General features: G+C 43.0%; 1 protein-coding gene across 1 annotated transcript in view; it reads right to left on the bottom strand.

Moving 5' to 3' along the window:
- The window catches only part of MTHFD1L (methylenetetrahydrofolate dehydrogenase (NADP+ dependent) 1 like), a 214,176-nt gene that overhangs the window by 45,248 nt on the left and 148,947 nt on the right, over positions 1 to 19,981 (bottom strand). The window contains exons 25-26 of the mRNA XM_024122544.2: positions 6,856 to 6,963; positions 4,338 to 4,490 (exon numbers count right to left, since the gene is read on the bottom strand). Coding sequence (XP_023978312.1) covers positions 4,338 to 4,490; positions 6,856 to 6,963 — 261 coding nt within the window. The remainder of the gene's footprint in view (positions 1 to 4,337; positions 4,491 to 6,855; positions 6,964 to 19,981) is intronic.

Here is a 19,981-nt window from a genome sequence, read left to right on the forward strand (position 1 = left end):
TTAGACCTACTAGGTGGCCAGGAGGACGGGCCTCCCCTGAGGACACACCAGAGGGATTTCTCCTTTGCTATAAAAGCCCACGGTGTTCTGCACGTGTATGATTTTATTTGCCAGCATCTGCCATAAGGCCCCTCAGGAGAGGACTGGAGCTTGTTCGCCTCCATGTGGTTTACAGCACCTCCCACCCGACAGGTATAAATGAATGCATGAATGAATGAACGAGCAATGCAGAAAAACTGAGGGGCTTTCTGATTTTGAGGTCTCAGTTTGGGCTTTCTTCCTGGAGGGGAGAGACGGATGTGTGCTTTGGAGGCACTCTGATAAGCCCGTGTTGAGTCAGGGTGATTCATCAGGCTAGAATTTTCCCACCTGCAGGAGCCAGTCCCCGCAGTGTCCCCAGCCCCCTTTGCCTCGGTCAACTCAGCAGGAAATTACTACACTGTGTCTCCCACATGGATGATGAATCTTAGAAGCATTCTCACAGACTGTGGCAGGGCCCCGGACGGGGTCAAGTAAAAGTAAATACCAGCCCTTATTAGGCGATCCTGGCCTCCTGCGGTGCGTTTGCCCCGGACACCAGCGGCTTCCTGCTCTGTCACAGAAAGCAGACCGCAGGTCACTGCCTCCACGTGATACTTCCTGACCTCCAGGAACTTCTTCCTTCCTCGCTCCTCACACGATTGTTTTGGAGGATTTTACCGCGGGGCCCTGCCGCTTACGGCTCCACCCGGGGGTGGAGGCATGGGAGCTCCTCAGGGAACCCAGGCAGCCGGAGGCCACCCCTCGAGGACTGCTCACACCTTCATTTTCCAACTACCAGTCAGGCGTCAAGGAGGAGAAGGGAGATGGAGGGATGGACTCGTGGTCATGCAGACACACAAGCTGTGGCTGACGGCATCCTGGCTTTCCAGAAATGGGCTTACAAGGCTGTGGATGGGAGGGTATTAGTTGAGGTGGGAGGAGACTCACGGCATCTATTTGCTTAGTGACCCCACAGATTTAAAATTATGATTGGTATTTAATGACTCTTAAATGCTCAGATACTCAGAAGGTATCATTTATTGACTCACAATTTTTACACCAAACCATTGTCCCTGTTAATTCCCTTCTATCTACCTTTACTAGCTGCCTAAAGTGGAGAAAGCTGCTTTACTGGGGGCTCCCCACAGCATGGAGCACGGGGCCATGTGCATGTTCCCTGAATGAATGAATGAATGAATTTGTTGGGAGAACGACTGTGGGGTTTCAGATCTGTGCAGGACAAGACAGGGCAGATTAGGAACTCGGCTAATTCCCTCCTCAGTTGTGTCCACTGTTCCATGCTCTTTGGGACCCTCGTGGCCGCTTGTCCTTGGTCCCTCTGGGCGGGTACTACCCGGCTGTGCTCTGCTGAGCAAAGGCCTTCATGGACTGAAGACCAGATCTTTGGCCCTGAGGGGCTGCCATCAGGGAGGCCATTCTAAGGAATATAAAGCAAGCTCTCCTCGTGTTTTTGTTAACTGAGGTAGGATTACCTTATACTCAATAAATTTTACCCTTTAAAAATGTGTAGGTTGGGCTTCCCTGGTGGCGCAGTGGTTGAGAGTCCGCCTGCCGATGCAGGGGACGCGGGTTCGCGCCCCGGTCCGGGAAGATCCCACGTGCCGCGGAGCGGCCGGGCCCATGAGCCATGGCCGCTGAGCCTGCGCGTCCGGAGCCTGTGCTCCGCAACGGGAGAGGCTACAACAGTGAGAGGCCCGCGTACCGCAAAAAAAAAAAAAAAATGTGTAGGTCTATGAGTTTTGACACAATGTATACAGTCATGGATCCACCACCACAATTAAAATAGGTCCCCAACCCCAAGGCCATGGAACGGTATCAGTCCGCGGCCTGTTAGGAACCGGGCTGCACAGCAGGAGGTGAGCGGCAAGGCAGCGAGCGAAGCTTCACCTGCGGCTCCGCATCGCTCCCCATCGCTCGCAGTACCGCCTGAAACATCCCCCCTCCCCCAACCGTGGAAAAACTGTCTTCCATGAAACTGGTCCCTGGTGCCAAAAAGGTTGGGGACCGCTGATACAGAGTATTTCCATCACCCACAAAAGGTCTCTGGTGCCCCTCTGCAATCTGTCCCCTCCCCCCCCCCCGCCCCCTGGACCACTGATCTGAAATTTTTTCCCTTCAGTTGCACCTTTTCTAAAATTACCATTCAGAACCTGTTTTATCTGAACCCTTCTCTCTCTTCCAGCACCGTTGCTATGCCTCCCTCAATGGGAAACCCCACCGCCAGCTCCCGCGGTTACTCTCTGGTCTCCCCGTGCCGCCTCCAATGGTTCTGCCCAGACCCTCGAGGGCTCCTGTTACCCCGCTGGCTCCGGAAACATGGCTGTTTTCCTAGTACCGTCCTTTACCGCTTATTTCTCTCATGCATATCCTTGCTTCTCCCCTGTGTCCACCCTCTTGTATATTCTTAAAGCTCTCAGGGCCTTCTTCCTGCCTGTTCCTTTCTTCTGAGTGTTGTGTCTGTATTTCTCATGGATTCACAGACCATTTTATAGATCCTATGAGCCTTTTCAGCTCTCTACGTCCTGGCCAGACGCATTTCTGGCCCTGCCCATCTGTCTTCTTGACTGTGTTCCTTCCACAACGGACAGCATCACCGTCTACACTCAGGCTAGAAGTGTCCCTCCCCCCGAGCCCCACGTGCAGGTGGCTACCTTCAAAATATACCTCGAATTCATCTCTACTCCCCATACTTACTTCTACAGCTGCCATGCCAACCTTGATTACCTCTGGCCTCAGCCGATGTCTCCCTGGGTCTGGTTCTCTTTCCTCTAAACATTCTCCACATTGCTACCAGAGCTATTTTTCTAAAATACAAATCAGACATTTTTCTTTTCCAGTGGTGAGGACCCTGTGCTTTCACTTCTGAGGGCGCACGTTCGATCCCTGGTGGGGGAACTAGGATCCCACAAGCCACGTGGCGCGGCCAAAAAAAAAAAAAAGAGAGAGAAAGAATAAAAACCAGGCGCGAAACCCACCTTACTGTAACTCCCCAGCGTGCATCAGATAATATCCAAGGTCTTTAAGATGGCAGCTGAGATCCTTAACAGTTTGGCCTGGTATTGCTACCCCAATCCCATTTCTCAGCTCTCAACCCCTGTCCAACTCCAGCCACACTGGACCACGCTGGGAAGGGTACCATGTATTTCTGTGCCTCTGAGTCAAAATTCACTGTTTCCCCAGTTCAGAGGCTGATTCTCTTTTTCTTCCAAACACCCCCTGCCCCTAAACCAGGGAAGAAACAGCTGCTGCCTCGCGTGTGCCCTGAGAGCATTTCGGATGCCAGCAGCAACACCACACCTACTGGATGCCTCCTAGTCTCTCTGTGCAGCACAGGCATTAAGAATTCAAAAAACGCTTATTGAAAACGCTTTGCCCAATATCAGACGAAACGTGTATACATGAGGGCAAGCAACTCTGCACTCATTATGCACTTTTTACCCATCCGCTGCTTAAACAACAGAGCCACATGGCTTATTTTAAAAATTGCTATGTTTCCTGTTTGGACTTGGATCAGCTTGTAACAACGACAGCAACAGAGATGATCAAGATTTTTTTGTGCTGAATCTAATCCAGGAGCGTCCCATGATGAGAAGATAAACCAAGGGGAACCACCATATCTCTGTGTGGCTATAATGAAGCATTTTATGTATTAAGCCTATCACCGTGGATTTTAAGTGCTTTGATAAGCTTTCACGTGCGTGCGATCTCCCCTCCGTCCAAAGAGAAGCTTTGAAATAACAATAACCATCCCATGGCAACAATGTCCCGTCACAAGGTCAAAAACGAGAACTCATGTGATTTGCTCATTTTCTTAGGCAGAGCTCCCCTCTTAATGTGCTGACGAAGAGGTGAAGCCTGAAAGACTGATCTCCCCAGCCCTGGGGTGGGAGGCTGGTCCTGTCTCTTGGACATGGTGGTGGCCTCCACTTAACCCACCGCAGTGAAGCCTTATCATTCTGAGGGCAGTGATGTGAAGATCCAGAAGCCCTACACTAAGCCACCCCACCATTTCAGCAGCAGACTGGCTCCTCCCAAATTATTCTCTTCCATGTTCTATGAGGGGGGAGTCGACTTTATGACTCAAGGGATGCTGAACATGTGATCTAAAGAAAAGAAAAATCCAAACCCTGATGGCAGGTGCATTTTTCATGGTGGAAGAGAGTATTTAGGAAAAGAGCAAATACTATTAATTACTTCCCAATACCCGATCTGTAAGGCGTTCCCAGAGCATAAGGATTTTAGGCATCATGACAAAACAGACTGGGGAAGGTTTCTGGAGAATGTTACACACTCACCGTTCCAACCAATGGGTAAATGAACCCAGCGCCTATGCTGGCCCGTACGTCACTAATGGGTAGAATGAAATCCTTGGGTACGCCTTTCTTGTCAGGTTGGTGAGACAGGGAAAGGTGGGTCTTAGCCATGCAGATGGGCAAATTTCCAAAACCCTGTAAGAAAGGAAAGGAAAGGCGTTCCTTGAGCATAAATGTTCATCTCCTGTACTTGTCTGACCCGCACTCCACAGAATCCCCACGACTCAGATCCACACACACAATAGTGCTTGTTACTGCTTGCTCATTGAACAAGAAGATGGGACAAAAACTCGTCTGCACGAGATCATCACCTGGCAAGTTGAGGGTGTCTATTACTTATTTTGGATAATTCTTGTTACAGAAAGGCAGCATTATGTGTGTCTTTGAAGAAAAGGTGGTTATTTGCAGGCAAAGAGGCAGCAGCAGCTGTAGAAACCACTTTCTAAGGATATTAATATCCGGCACTCAGAAAGGTAATCTGGAGAAAGGCTTTGTAACAAGGCTTTTAGTCCCGTTGTTCGCTCATTCTTAGAGGCTGTCAGGAAGCAAAGAGCCTCTTTGTGTTGTTTTATGAATCATGGCTATTTGATCTGCGATTACATTATATGAACTAAGATGAGGTCACTATTTAAGCCTCTTATTTTTAAGGACCAAAGGCGATGCCTGACCCAGAGTTCCAAAGGTGAAAGGGGAGGAAGTCACATGTGGGGTCTCACAAAAAGGACAGTGTCCTCGCTGCCTGGTCCCGATTAAGGGTACACAGTGCCTCCTTAGAGACTTTGCTAATTAACTGCAACCACATACTTGACGCGTAACTTTTAAGGAACATTCCCTCGGTGGACAGACAGAGATAAAAGGAATGCAATCTTCAGAGGTAACCCACACAGAATTTCTTGAGATTCAACCTAGAACGATTTGGAAGATTTCAGAGTACTATCAACTGGGGTTGGGGGTGGGGTGTTCCCTTTACTCTTCGATACAGATCAGAAATCTGCTGGGTGACGATCACAATTGCTCTACAGAAACGGTGCCCAGAATTTTGGGTTTCAGAGATCAATCAAATATTGAAATAATTTTTATGAACTGATATGGGTTTGCCAATTTAAAAGTTTGCCAGTAAGAATATATTTTTTAAAAACCCAATATGCTACATACCATCACCATATTACTTCATAAAAGAAAGAAGATTTTAAGCCTGAGAAAACATCAGGAAGGACTTAATAGTAGAATCAATGATAGTCCTTAAATAGCATTATTAAAAACTTATTAAAAAAAAAAACACCTCATGACAATGACCTTATTTTACTCATTTCATTGCACATGAGTGAAAATTTCACTGCAGAACAATGCCAGTGTGTACAGCAATGTTTGAGAATCATTTATTGAAAAGCACAAGCCAAGAGCATTCTAAGCTCCTGGAAAATCCTAAGAAGAAATGAATTGCTGACTATCTTACCAAACCTGGGCGAATACTCTGGCTAGTGCTGGTAGCAGAGGACAAAATATTAAATATGCTTTAAAAATAGAATTTAAGCAGCCACATGGCACAGGGAGATCAGCTCGGTGCTTTGTGACCACCTAGAGGGGTAGGATAGGGAGGGTGGGAGGGAGGGAGACGCAAGAGGGAAGAGATATGGGGATATATGTATATGTATGACTGATTCACTTTGTTGTAAAGCAGAAACTAACACACCATTGTAAAGCAATTATACTCCAATAAAGATGTTAAAAAACAAACAAACAAACATGTTATAGGTAAAAAAAAAAATAGAATTTAGGAGTTGGGGGATTAAAAAAAATAGATCAGTGATACTCATCATGAAGCTCTTTTGCCAGCAAGCTCTTGAAGAGCTCTGACTTCTATCTGATCACAGCAAACTGGAGGGGGTGTTTGAGGCACATGGCCCCTTTGGTTAAGGTGGCCGAATATGCTGCAGTGGAGCCTATTCGACATAACCATTACAGGACTAGATTCTCGCTGCTGAATCTTGGCCATGTGCACGGCAGAAGGTGACAGAGCCTTCAGCCATTGTGGACAATCTCAGCACCAAGCCTATGAAGCACCTGTATAAGAAAGAATACCAAGCACCACCAACTTTATGTGCTGCAGTCCTCTCTGACTAACCTGGCACCATGCTACCATTTTTAAGACAGTAAGAGGAAAAAGCACTACAGATTATGTAACTCTTGCCTGCACTGCTGCACATCCAAGAACAGTTTCAATGTTTGTGGCTGACTAGCAGGGGCTAAAGATCACACACACAGATAAACATGGACACCACCTATATTAGACAAATTTATAACCATAAAAGTCAACGACGTATGTACTCTCACCATAATTACAGTTAACGTCCTACCCAAGGACATTAATTCAATTTTTGTAGACCATAGAGTAGATTAAGCCAAGTTCAGCTGGTGGGACATACACCAGCTCTCAAGTCACGGTGAATAATTTCAAAAGCCTAAGCTGGATTTTCCCCCCTAAACGCACAACTTTTACCTGTTCCGTGTAACGATCTATTTTGGACTGTGCCTCCGGAGAGAGTTCAATATCTTCGGCTCCATAGACAGCCTGGGCGATGGTTCTTATCTTTTCCACAATTGGAAGCTGGAAAAACACAAATGACAACAAAATCGTTAATTTCAACCTGTTTAAAGAATTAAGGGAGAGCTTAGTGAGATTTTCTGTAATTGCTTAAAATTCACTACCAGATTCCCTCCTCATCATCTGTAGTAGTTGAAGCAAACACTTTTCTCTTCTATCATCCTTAATGTCCTGAAATTTTCAGATCAGAGATCAACTAGCAAGTAAGAAGCCTTAGATGTTCAGCCAGTTCAGAGGCTGCTTATCTAGTTAAATCATTCTTATCCACTGCATCCTTTTAAAAAATGTAGTTTATACTATGCTTTTTAGTGATCTTTTAAGTCAGAACAAAAGTCTCCTAACTAAACAGTGCTGGTGTTTAAGTGGGTCTCAGCTTGGGTTATATGACAGAAAGGTAGCAGTTCTAAAGAACAAATTTTATTTATTTTTTTTTGGTGAGCAGGAATTGGTTGAGATTTTAATATAAATGCTAATGTGATCAAACACTTTATTGGAAAACCAGAGGTTGAACCTAGTGTCACTTTAGCAAATTATGAGACAACAAGGAGAATGGGAAAAATCTGAGAAGACTAGATATGGGCAAATAAGTGTGTGGGGAGGAGATGGAAAAATCTTCCACAATGTTGGATGCAACACTTGGATATAGGTTGCTAGTAAAATACTAAAAGTGCTTCAGAAACAAGGATCGTTCATTAGGAAGGAATGTGCCGTGGATAAAGTGATTCTTAATTCAAGCAAAGCATCTGACAAAACTGTTCCTAATTTCACAGTGGGTAGAAAGCACACAGGCATAATGAAGACGGTTGGTGGGTTTACTGTTCAGCGAAGGGCTGCTGGACCAAGTGCTGATGGAATGGACGTCAACCAGGGGCAGAAGCCTCTCATGGCACACCTCAAGGCCTTTGCTGGGCAGTGGCAACTGGTACATTTGCATGAATTACTGCTGATATAGACAGGAGGAGAGTTACCTAACAGGAGAAAATAAAAGCTAGCTTTGCTCTGCCGATCCGATAGTACCCCAAACTGCTTTAAAATGTATTTTTTATTACTATAGTTTTTATTACTGTAGAGTTGCTCTGTGGTCTGGAACTGAAATATTGGATGTTTCAACAAATAAAAAAGAAATGAAGGTGCAAGTCATTATGATCTTTTGCTGAAGGACATAAAAGAGGATCTGAATCAACGGAGAGAAATACTTTGTTCATGGATGAGGAGACGTAATACTGAAGAGAGGTCGGTCTCTCAAACTTAATCTATTAGTTCAATCCAATTCCAATAAAAATCCCAAGAGCACAGCTTACTTGGCCAACCAATTTTTAAATTCATAATGAAGAGCAGTGGCATAAATAGGTAAGATAACTTCAAAAATAAATAAAACCAAAAGAACAAAGATAAGGGACCTGCCATACCAGGTATCAATCATACTACAAAACTATGCCGATTAATTCCATGTGGTATCGGCACAGGACGAGATGATTAATCAAGGGAAGATAACAAAGAACATAGAAGGACACCTCAGCAGGTGTGGGATAGTATATAGTAGACATGGCACAAAACAAGGAAAGGACTGACTATTCAACTGACTTTTGGCTGGAGAAATAAATTCCTGCCTCACACCAGGCCCCTAAATGAGTCCAATATGAAACAAAGGCAAAATCTTCAAAATCAAAACTCTACATATTGGGGAAAAAAATTGGGGAACTCTCTTTATTATCCTGAGGTACAGAAGGATTTCTTAAACAAGGTAACAACAGACTCCGCCTTAAAGGAAATGATTTATAGACCTGACATCAAAATTTAAAGTTTTTGTATTAAAAAAAAAGACATCAGAAATAAGGATAAAGCATAAGGAACAGTCTGGGAGAAGATGCTTGCAAATATTTAAAAGATTAGTTACTAGAATGCATAAAACGCCCATAAATTCAGAAAAAGACAAACAAATATTTAATACTAGGCAAAAGAGTGACTAGTAACAATATGAAAAAATGCCCAATCTCATTAGTGATCAAGGAAAGGCAAATTAAAATGATGAAAAACCAATTTACAACTGTGAGATCAGCAAAACTGAAAGTATGAGAATTTCAAGCGTGGGTGAGGATGTGGGGAAGGTGACCCTTCAAAGTACTCTCGGTTGAGATGTTAAAGGTCTCGCCTACCATGAAAGCTTCCTAACTGGTTTCTTCACTTCTAACACACCCTCCACTCTACTGCAAGTCTAACCTTCTTAAAATGTACCTAACTAAGAAAAACTCAGGCTCACCTCTGCTAAGACTCCCTGAGCACTCGAAGATCTATCTCAAAGGCCAGCATCTCCAGGAGGCCTGTACTGGCCTTCCTCAAGCACATGTGGGCGTTCTCGTCTTTGCCATCGGATAGCCCTGTAATGCTCTGACCTGGGGGTGACATGGCACCAGAGGTTCAGCAGGGCCTGGCAATGAGTGGCTGCTAGCAAAGCCCACGCCCTGTTGGGATGCACTGATGGACCTCGGATGGTAACAGTGCCAGGATCAAACTCTGATGCTGAAATCTACCGGGTGGCAAGGGGCCTTTTGTAAACCATGTTATAAGAGAAATCACAGAAGAATCTCCACTTCAGGACTTCCCTGGTGGCACAGTGGTTAAGAATCCGCCTGCCAATGCAGGGGACACCGGTTCAATCCCTGGTCCGGGAAGATCCCACATGCCGCGGAGCAAGGAAGCCTGTGCGCTACAACTACTGAGCCTGCGTTCTACAGCCTGTGAGCCACAACTACTGAGCCTGTGCTCTAGAGCCCGCGAGCCGAAACTACTGGCCCACGTGCCACAACCACTGAAGCCCGCGCACCTAGAGCCCGTGCTCCGCAACAAGAGAAGCCACCGCAATGAGAAGCCTGCGCACCGCAACAAAGAGTAGCTCCCGCTCGCCACAACTAGAGAAAACGCGCGCGCAGCAACGAAGACCCAACACAACCAAAAATAAATAAATAAAGTTGATTCTTAAAAAAAAGAAGAAGAAGAAGAATCTCCACCTCTAGAAGGAACAACTCTAGAAAGAAATGATCGTTATTTTCCAGGAAGGCAGAAGGTGAAGCAAGGACAGAAATTAGAAGGAAATGTTTAAGGAAAAGCTATAATAACCAGAGCTGTGTTACTCTGGCAGAGTTCAGGGTAAGCCGAGTATGGCTCCAGGGTTGTTGCAGGAGAATTACCGCATGAGTGCAAAGTTGAGTCTGGGCTAGAGAAAACCTCGAGTGTAACTTCTAATGTAAAAGATTCCATGTTCACTAGCTGAAGAATTGAGAATAGCCTATAAACTCTTTGAGGTCAAGGACCACCTCTTGTTCACATAGAGGTGGGATACAGTACAGTCCCTGGACTACAGAGTAGGCTCTCAATATACAGTTGAATAAATGAATAAATATTTTCTGACCTTCCTGTTGACAAAGCAAGGATTCCATGTGATGTGACAGTTACGCTTTTACAGGGGAAAGCAGCTCACAGAATATGGTGTCACCCAAGCAGTGTGATAGGTCCCATGCAACCTGGCTCACCTGGGCTCCTCCAGCCCTGCAGAGCAGCTCAGGTGGGGGGGTTTGTGGGCGGCTGTGGGACAGGAGGGCTAAGGAAGAACGCAGCCCCTTAGATCTGGCTGAATCATGCAACCTCATTCCTAGTGGGAGAGGTGAATATGCTGCTGTACTCATTTCACTGCAAGCATTGAAGCCACGCAGTGTGTTACAAATATCACGCTGCACAAACCTTAAGTAATATTATTATGATGGCGTGAGGGCAATAGGGCTAACTAAAGACGTATATTTTCCCTGGAAGTGAAACAAAACAACTACAAAACAGATTAGTACTACTCATGACACATTTAATGAACAGAATGCACTATTTACTGAACTCTAGATTGATCTGAAAAGGAAAAGTGAGCATGACTTTTCTATTAAGATAATAATTTTTAAAAACCCATACGTGAACAAGGTAATAGTAAATGGATGACAATGAAGGAATTAGTGTGAGTGGGTATTTAACTGATTTATTTTTAGTTTTTAAACACAAAATTTTTTTCAAGGAATACATATATTTAATTTTAAATTGTGGTAAAATACACATAACAGAAAATTTACCATCTTAATCATTTTGAAGTGTACAGTTCTATACCGTTAAGCACATTCCTTTGTTGTGATGCCAATCTCCAGAACCCTTTTCATTTTGCAGAACTAAAACTGTACCCATGAAACACTAACTACCCATTCTGTCCTCCCCTCAGCCCCTTGCTACCACCTTTCTACTTTCTGTCTCTATGAAGCTGCCTACTCAGGGTACCTCATGTAAGTGGAATCATACGGTTTGTATCTTTTTGCATCTGGCTTATTTTATTTAGCATGAACCTCAAGGTTCAACCATGATGTAGCATGTTACAAATTTCTTTCGTTTTCAAGGCTGAATAATATTTCACTGTATGGACATACCACATTAAAAAAAATCCATTCATCCACTGATGGACAGAGGTTGTTTCCACCTTTTTGCTACTGTGAATAATGCTGCTATGCTTAAAAGTTGGGGGGGGATGGACAAATATTTCTCTTCCAGACTTCAATTCTTTGGGGTATAAGGAAATATACATTTTTATCAACAACTAAACTGCCTTCCTGTCTAATGTTTTCTTTTTTTAAATAAATTCATTTACTTTATTTATATTTATTTTTGGCTGCCTTGGGTCTTTGCTGCTGCATGCGGGCTTTCTCTAGTTGAGGCGAGCGGAGGCTACTCTTCGTTGCGGCACACGGGCTTCTCGTCGCAGTGGCTTCTCTTGTTGCAGAGCACGGGCTCTAGGTGTGCGGCCTTCAGTAGTTGTGGCACGTGGGCTCAAGAGTTGTGGCTCGTGGGCTCTAGAGGACAGGCTCAGTAGTTGTGGCGCACGGGCTTAGTTGCTCCGCGGCATGTGGGATCTTCCCGGACCAGGGCTCGAACCCGTGTCCCCTTCATTGACAGGTGGGTTCTTAATCACTGTGCCACCAGGGAAGCCCCTTGTCTAATGTTTATTTGAAAGTGTTGCGGAAATTTCAAGCAGGTGCCAGGCTGACTTTGTGAACTGTGTAGTTGTGGTCTTATTTCCTATAGGAAAACTGCAACCACACATGACAGGATGACTCAAGCAGAAGGCAGAGTAGGGGAGCAGGGGATGGTGGTGTGAGTGAGTCCCAGTCAGGCGACTTGTTTCCCCTCCTTACCCTCAGGTGCCAGAGCCTGGAGCACCCCAGCAGCCACCATGACCAGCTCCCGGTATCCTGCACTTCCCATGCCCCAACCTCAGCCTCACCAGCCCCAGAGATGACGACACTCCCTCGCCGGCCTCAACATGCACAAAGCTGTCCAACGTGAGCCTACGAGAGGGACCATCACCAACTGGTGTGTGTCTCACAGCCCCACACTGGATAAATAATGGGCTTCAGCTCACGGAGCTAGAAATCCCAAGACCAAAATTCTCTTGGGACTCTTGCAACAATTATTCTCTTTCACCTATGTGTACAAGTAAATAAATAAAAAGAACATCTCAGTTAACACAACTTTTGGGTTTAGTATAAAAACTAAAACCTGCCCTGATAAGGCAGCTCCACTGTATACCATCTACTAATACTGTGACAGCAGGAAAGGAACTTCCTGCTGTTTTTCTGCTCGATTTTGGGGAGCAGTGTAATCTTTAAAGAAAAAGAAAAAAGTCAAATTCATGTCCAATGATCTTGATCTGAACTTGACATTCACTCGTACTGCTCATTTTAAGTGGTAGTTTTTATAAAACAAATAAAATGGTAAAATAAATTATGAATGGGTATGCATTAATCATCCCTGGCTTTGCTCCAACTTCCTAAATATTTACAAATTTATCTATTTGCCACCTCTTTCCTCCTTACATCCTTGATGTCTAGGATATTAACTTCCAATCAGTAGGCCCTCCACAAACATCTGCTGAATGAACAACCACCTGTGGCAAGTACTTTCAAGATGTCATGGTGTACAAAGAATTTCGGAGATTTTGTGTACAAAGAATGTCTGATGGGGTGGGGACAATGACACAGTAAAGTGTGACAGAATGGAGTGTGTGATAAAGCCTCTGCCTCTACGTTACTACTAAAGTTGGAAGATAACAGATTGCAGGGGACGGCATGGAAGTCAGCATAAGTTGGTAACACCTAAAAAGGAACTTGAATGGTGCTTGAAGGATGCGAAAGATTTGAATAAGCAATAAAAGGAAAGATTATTTCACACAAGGACAATGGCACACATCAAGGTGTGAATGGCAGCAAAGACAAGGCTTTTTCTGGAAAGAGGGACTACTCTATTTGTATTATGCAACATACATACCCATATAAGCTACTTCACAAAGCCTGGCATCTCTACTAGGATCTTTGATCATTTTGGAACTAACACTATGTTAAATCTCCATCTTCACCAAGAATATAATTCTGAACATATTCTTCATTAATTTCCTCCCAAACCTCTTAAACATATAAAAATAACTGAAATACTTTAGAAGAGAGCTTTCCGATAGAAACTTTCTGTGATGATGGAAATGTTCTACAACCATGCTTTCCAGGCTAGTAGCCACCAGCCTCATGTGGCTAGTAAGTAGTTGAAATGGGACTAGTGCAACCAAGGAAATGAGCTGTTAATTTTAGTTAATTTAAATGTCAATAGCTTTCTATGACCAGTGACTACTGAACTGGGCAGCAGTTCTTTCTAGCTCTAGAAAAGAACCCTGACTGGGGGGTCATATTGTCTATGGTCTTTTGCTTAGAGTATGCCCACCCAGAATCCTGGCTGAGTGACACCAGGAAGGTAGGCTGGAGGATGTAGGGGTCTTCACTCTTTACCACATTCCTTATGTAGATGTGGTGATCCAGGCTCATAGAAACTAAGTTACTCAAAGTTAGATAGCATATGCTTCTTGAAAAGAACACTGGACTCATTACACATGCACCCAATGTTCATTGCCACACTACTGACAATAGGCAAGACATGGAAGCAACCTAAGTGTCCATCAACAGTTGAATGGATAAAGAAGATGTGGTACATATATACAATGGAATACCCCTCAGCCATGAAAAAGAATGCAATAATGCCATTTGCAGCAACATGGATGGAACTGGAGATTATCATACTAAGTGAAGTAATTCAGACAGAAAAAGACAAATATCATATCATTTATATGTGGAATCTAAAAATATGATATAAATGAACTCATTTACAAAACAGAAATAGAGTCACAGACAAAGAAGACAAATTTACGGTTACCAAAAGGGAAAGGCGGGGAGGGATAAATTAGGAGTTTGGAATTAACATATACACACTATTATATATAAAATAGATAAACAACAAGGTACTACTGTATAGCACAGGGAACTATATCCAATATCTTGTAATAACCTATAATGGAAGAGTCTGAAAAGAATATATTCTTTTCTGAAAAGAGCGTGTGTGTACGTATATATAGATATAGATATAGATATAAAAAACTGAGTCACTTTGCTGTACACCAGAAACTAACCCAACATTGTAAATCAACTATAGTTCAATTTAAAAAAATGAAGCTGACAGAATTGAGGAAAATAAAGAAGTATGAAGGCTTTATAATATAGTGGCATCTCATCTTACTTAGATGTCAGGTTCTAAAGTCAGCAGCCCTGAAGGTCTCTTAGAAGACCCATGAAAACATGACACAATACTCTATTATCAATATTCCACTATCTCTGAAGTACATAACTGTTGAAGTGTTGAAACACACTGCTGTTTCGTCAGCCATTACACTGAATGAAAACTACATTGTTCTTTTGTTTTACCAAAGCCTAGATTGGAATTCACATAAGTTAAGTGTTCCTATGCTGTGATGTTGTCTTGAAGTACTTCAATGCTCATGAAATATTTAAAGAGAGGAATCAATTAGTAAATTTTTAAGTCGAATAAAAATCTCTGGACATACAGTATTTTGTATTTTGTGTTTGTATTTTGTATTTAAAATGATGCATGAATTTTCAGTGATCTACAAGTGCAGTTCGGTAAATGGCCTTTCCTGTACCTCAAATACAAGTATGTAATGTGAAACCAGCTTCCACCAGGAGCAAGGGCTTCACTACAACATACCCCTGGTGTCATGGGAGCAGCTCTGCATTGTGAGTGAGAACAACAGACTCTTGTGTCTTTGACACAAAGCATGTCGCTGGCTGGAAACCAGCACATCTGAGCTACCCAAGGTGTCCGTGCTGACTGCCATGAGCCAGCTCCCTGAGTGGCTTGTCCCGCTGGCCTGTTGGTCCTGAGCAACAGGTCAACCCAGCAGAATCCCAGAAGAATCTCGCTCTCCTAAGACAACCAGGACACGTGTTGGAGATAGCTGGGGTCTGGGAAAGGAAAAGAGGCTCATCACCAGAGAGTCTGCATTTGTCCATGTGAAATGATGATGATAAGGAATTCACATTCAAATCACAAGGGTGACCTTGTATACTCGTTTTTGTTTGGTTTTTGCCTTCAGTTTGATTTATTTCAGTTCACAGGAATTTTCTTTGTCCAATTTCCTGTAGTTGGACATCTTGAGGACTGTATTTCATAGGACCAAATATGCAAAGGGATCAACATAGTGTCTAACAGAGCAATCTCGAGGGATATACAGAGCCTTGTGTTTAAAATTTGCTCATTGAATATGAATTCATTTGAATTTTGTTTCATCTAGTGGGCAAATTTTAGATTTTTACTCCTAGTTGAGGATTTTTTCCTCACTATTGTTCCCTTTTTTGATTCTTAATTTAATTTTATTTAAACAATTTTAAACAATTTTATTTTGAATTTTATTTTTAAAAATAAAGTGCTTATTTTATTTTTTATTTATTTATTTTAATTCTTTTGTTTTGTTTTTTAATTCTTATTTTATATTAGAGTATAGTTGATTTACAATGTTGTGCTAGTTTCAGGCGTACAGCAAAGTGATTCAGTCACACATATACATGTATCTGTTCTTTTTCAAATTCTTTTCCCATTTAGGTTATTACAAATATTGAGCAGAGTTCCCTGTGCTGTATACACTTAAACAGAACATTACAGCAACGCCAAAAGAAAGCAATATAGAGGAACAGGTGATTGTAATGATCTCACCCAAAGGAGGGGGAAGGGCTGGTCGTGGCCTGAGCACTTGCTTGGCCTAACGATATGCATGTATGACACACCTGCTGTTCCTCCTGGCATGAAGTCACTTGCAAACCTCAGTGTGTTGTAAGACTAATATGAATGAACACGAGGTGCAGCCTGGCCTCTGTTTTCCTGGGCAGGAGTCATACTTCCCTCATTCATCTACTGGAGCAGTGCTGTCAAAAAAAAATCTTCTGGTCTAAGATTAAAAGTCTCACTCAAGAGTGGAGTAAACTACTTTCATGAAAGGAAAAATAAATCATTTTCTGAAATAAAATGATTGCTAAGACAAATCCCTAACCTCTCAGATCCTGGGGTGATTGGAAGCCTGTGCTGTTTTGAGTGATTTCCTCCCCCAGTCCTAAGGTTGTCGTTTTCCTTTTCAAGTGGTCTTTAATACACCTGTGATAATATTTAAATAATGTTGCTTGCTTTTCAGGCTGAGAAAATGGATGCTTTCCCTACTGAGTCCTCTCATGTCATCTGAATTTAAGTCAGAAAGACCAAGGGATGGATGGAGTGATAGCAGAAGGTGACTAGCTAACATGTGGTGGGACATGGACAGTTCATTTTACATCCCTGTCTTTCCTGCTTGGCCCATAGTTTTGGATGAAATAATGCATTTCTAGAAACTTTTACCATAGTGACATTCCATTTTTTGTTAGAAGAAAGCACTTGAATGAAATTATAGGAATCCCTGTGACATGTACAAGTGAAATGGATATAGACCACTGTTTCTTTCTCATCAGGTGCTATTTCTAGCTTCAAGGAGACAAAGCTGCAGGATGCTTTGCCAGAATCACAAAGGGCTGAATAGGATGCATTGAGAAAGTTGGGTTGGATCTAACAATAGGTTCAGATCTGAAGAGACCTGTCAAACACAGATGGGTGACGCAGCGGTAGGGGTAGGCCAAGGAGGTGAGTGATACACTGCTGGCCAAAGGAGTCTGGACAAAGAACCTAGAGGCCAGTGTTGGAGAACAATCTAGTTTTGATAGCGATCTAAGATGTGTTTGCAGAAGGATGTGGTATTGAGGCAGTGTGGGAATTTGGAGCTGAATCATGAAAAGGAGGCAAGAGGAGAAGAGGCTGATGAGCGAAGGGCTAGAAGCAGTTCAGGATGGATGACCAGAGCTCAACCATAAATAAGAAAGCAGAACATGAGAGCACATGGAAGAGACACAGATTCTTTTCTTTATTTTCTTTATTTATTTTTGGCTGCGTTGGGTCTTTGTTGCTGCTCGCAGGCTTTCTCTAGGTGCAGCGAGCGGGGGCTACTCTGTTGCAGTGCGCAGGCTTCTCATTGCGGTGGCTTCTCTTGTTGCAGAGCACCGGCTCTAGGCACACAGGCTTCAGGAGTTGTGGCTCGTGGGCTCTAGAGCGCAGGCTCAGTAGTTGTGGCGCACGGGCTTAGTTGCTCCGCGGCATGTGGGATCTTCCTGGACCAGGGCTTGAACCCGTGTCCCCTGCATTGGCAGGCGGATTCTTACCCACTGCACCACCAGGGAAGCCCAAGACACGGATTCTGAATGAGATACTTAACTGACTGGAAATATAAGGGGAAGCTTCCTATAAAACATACCAAACGTTCAATTGCACAAAAGGAGGAAAGGAGAGAGCTGAAGAAAGGACTGGTGGTAACAGGAAGACCAAGGGCAGGTCTGAGGACAAGCAGGAAAGAGCGAGAGGAGGTCAACGGCCTTGAGAAGGAGACAGCAGTACAGGGGTAAGGGCATAAAAAGAGAGGTCATCATCTCTGGTGGGGCTAATGGCAGACTCTGGGAGGGCTCACACCAAGGCGTACTTTCCAGAACTTCTGCTGCCAGTGTCCTTGTCCTCACAGTGAGCCACAGCCACCCCCATTCTCTGCAGGACACTGTCCAACACTAGCAGTATGCTGAATTTTATATAAATAGAATCACATCACCAGCAAGAGGGCAGAAAGCAGAAGCAAGAACTACAATCCTGCAGCCTGTGGAACAAAAACCACATTCACAGAAAGATAGACAAGATGAAAAGGCAGAGGGTTATGTACCAGATGAAGGGACAAGATAAAACCCCAGAAAAACAACAAAATGGAGCAGAGATAGGCAATCTTCCAGAAAAAGAATTCAGAATAATGATAGTGAAGATGATCCAGGACCTCGGAAAAAGAATGGAGGCAAAGATCGAGAAGATGCAAGAAATGTTTAACAAAGACCTACAAGAATTAAAAAACAAACAAACAGAGATGTACAGTACAATAACTGAAATGAAAACTACACTAGAAGGAATCACTAGCAGAATAACTGAGGCAGAAGAACGGATAAGTGACCTGGAGACAGAATGGTGGAATTCACTGCTGCAGAACAGAATAAAGGAAAAGGAATGAGAAGAAATGAAGACAGCCTAAGACACCTCTGGGACAACAGTAAACGCAACAACATTCGCATTATAGGGATCCCAAAGGAGAACAGAGAGAGAGAAAGGACCCGAGAAAATATTTGAAGAGATGATAGTCTAAAACTTCCCTAACATGGGAAAGGAAATAGCCACCCAAGTCCAGGAAGTGCAGAGTCCCATACAGGATAAACCCAAGGAGAAACACTCCGAGACACATAGTGATCAAATTGGCGAACATTAAAGACAAGAAAAATTACTGAAAGCAGCAAGGGAAAAATGACAATGTACAAGGGAACTCCCATAAGGTTAATAGCTGATTTCTCAGCAGAAACTCTACAAGCCAGAAGGGAGTGGCATGATATACTTAAAGTGATGAAAGGGAAGGACCTACAACCAAGATTATTCTACCCAGCAAGGATCTCATTCAGATTCGATGGAGAAATCAAAAGCTTTACAGACAAGCAAAAGCTAAGAGAATTCAGCACCACCAAACCAACTCTACAATAAATGCTAAACGAACTCCTCTAACTGGGAAACACAAAAGAAGAAAAGGACCTAAAAAAAAAAACCCCAAAACAATTAAGAAAATGGTCATAGGAACATACATATCGATAATTACCTTAAACGTTAATGGAGTAAATGCTCCAACCAAAAGACACAGGCTTGCTGAATGGATACAAAAATAAGACCCATATATATGCTGTCTACAAGAGATCCACTTCAGACCTAGGGACACATACAGACTGAAAGTGAGGTGATGGAAAAACATATTCCATGCAAATGGAAATCAAAAGAAAGCTGGAGTAGCAATACTCACATCAAATAAAATAGACTTTAAAATAAAGAATGTTACAAGAGACAAGGAAGGACACCACATAATGATCAAGGGATCCATCCAAGAAGAAGATATAACCATTATAAATATATATGCACCCAACACAGGAGCACCACAATACATAACGCAATTGCTAACAGCTCTAAAAGAGGAAATTGACAGTAACACAATAATAGTGGGGGACGGATGTTAACACCTCACGTACACCAATGGACAGATCATCCAAAGTGAAAATAAATAAGGAAACACAAGCTTTAAATGACACAACAGACCAGATAGATTTAATTGATATTTATAGGACATTCCATCCAAAAACAGCAGATTACACTTTCTTCTCAAGTGTGCATGGAACATTCTCCAGGAGAGATTACTTCTGGGGTCACAAATCAAGCCTCAGTAAATTTTAAAAAATTGAAATCATATCAAGCATCGTTTCTGAACACAATGCTATGAGATTAGAAATGAATTACAGGGGAAAAAAAGTAAAAAACACAAACACATGGAGGCTAAACAATACGTTACTAAATAACCAAGAGATCAATGAAGAAATCAAAGAGGAAATCAAAAAATACCTAGAGACAAATGACAATGAAAACATGATGATCCAAAACCTATGGGATGCAGCAAAAGCAGTTCTAAGAG

Source organism: Physeter macrocephalus, chromosome 10 (assembly GCF_002837175.3).
Source record: "Physeter macrocephalus isolate SW-GA chromosome 10, ASM283717v5, whole genome shotgun sequence".
Taxonomy (NCBI): domain Eukaryota; kingdom Metazoa; phylum Chordata; class Mammalia; order Artiodactyla; family Physeteridae; genus Physeter; species Physeter macrocephalus.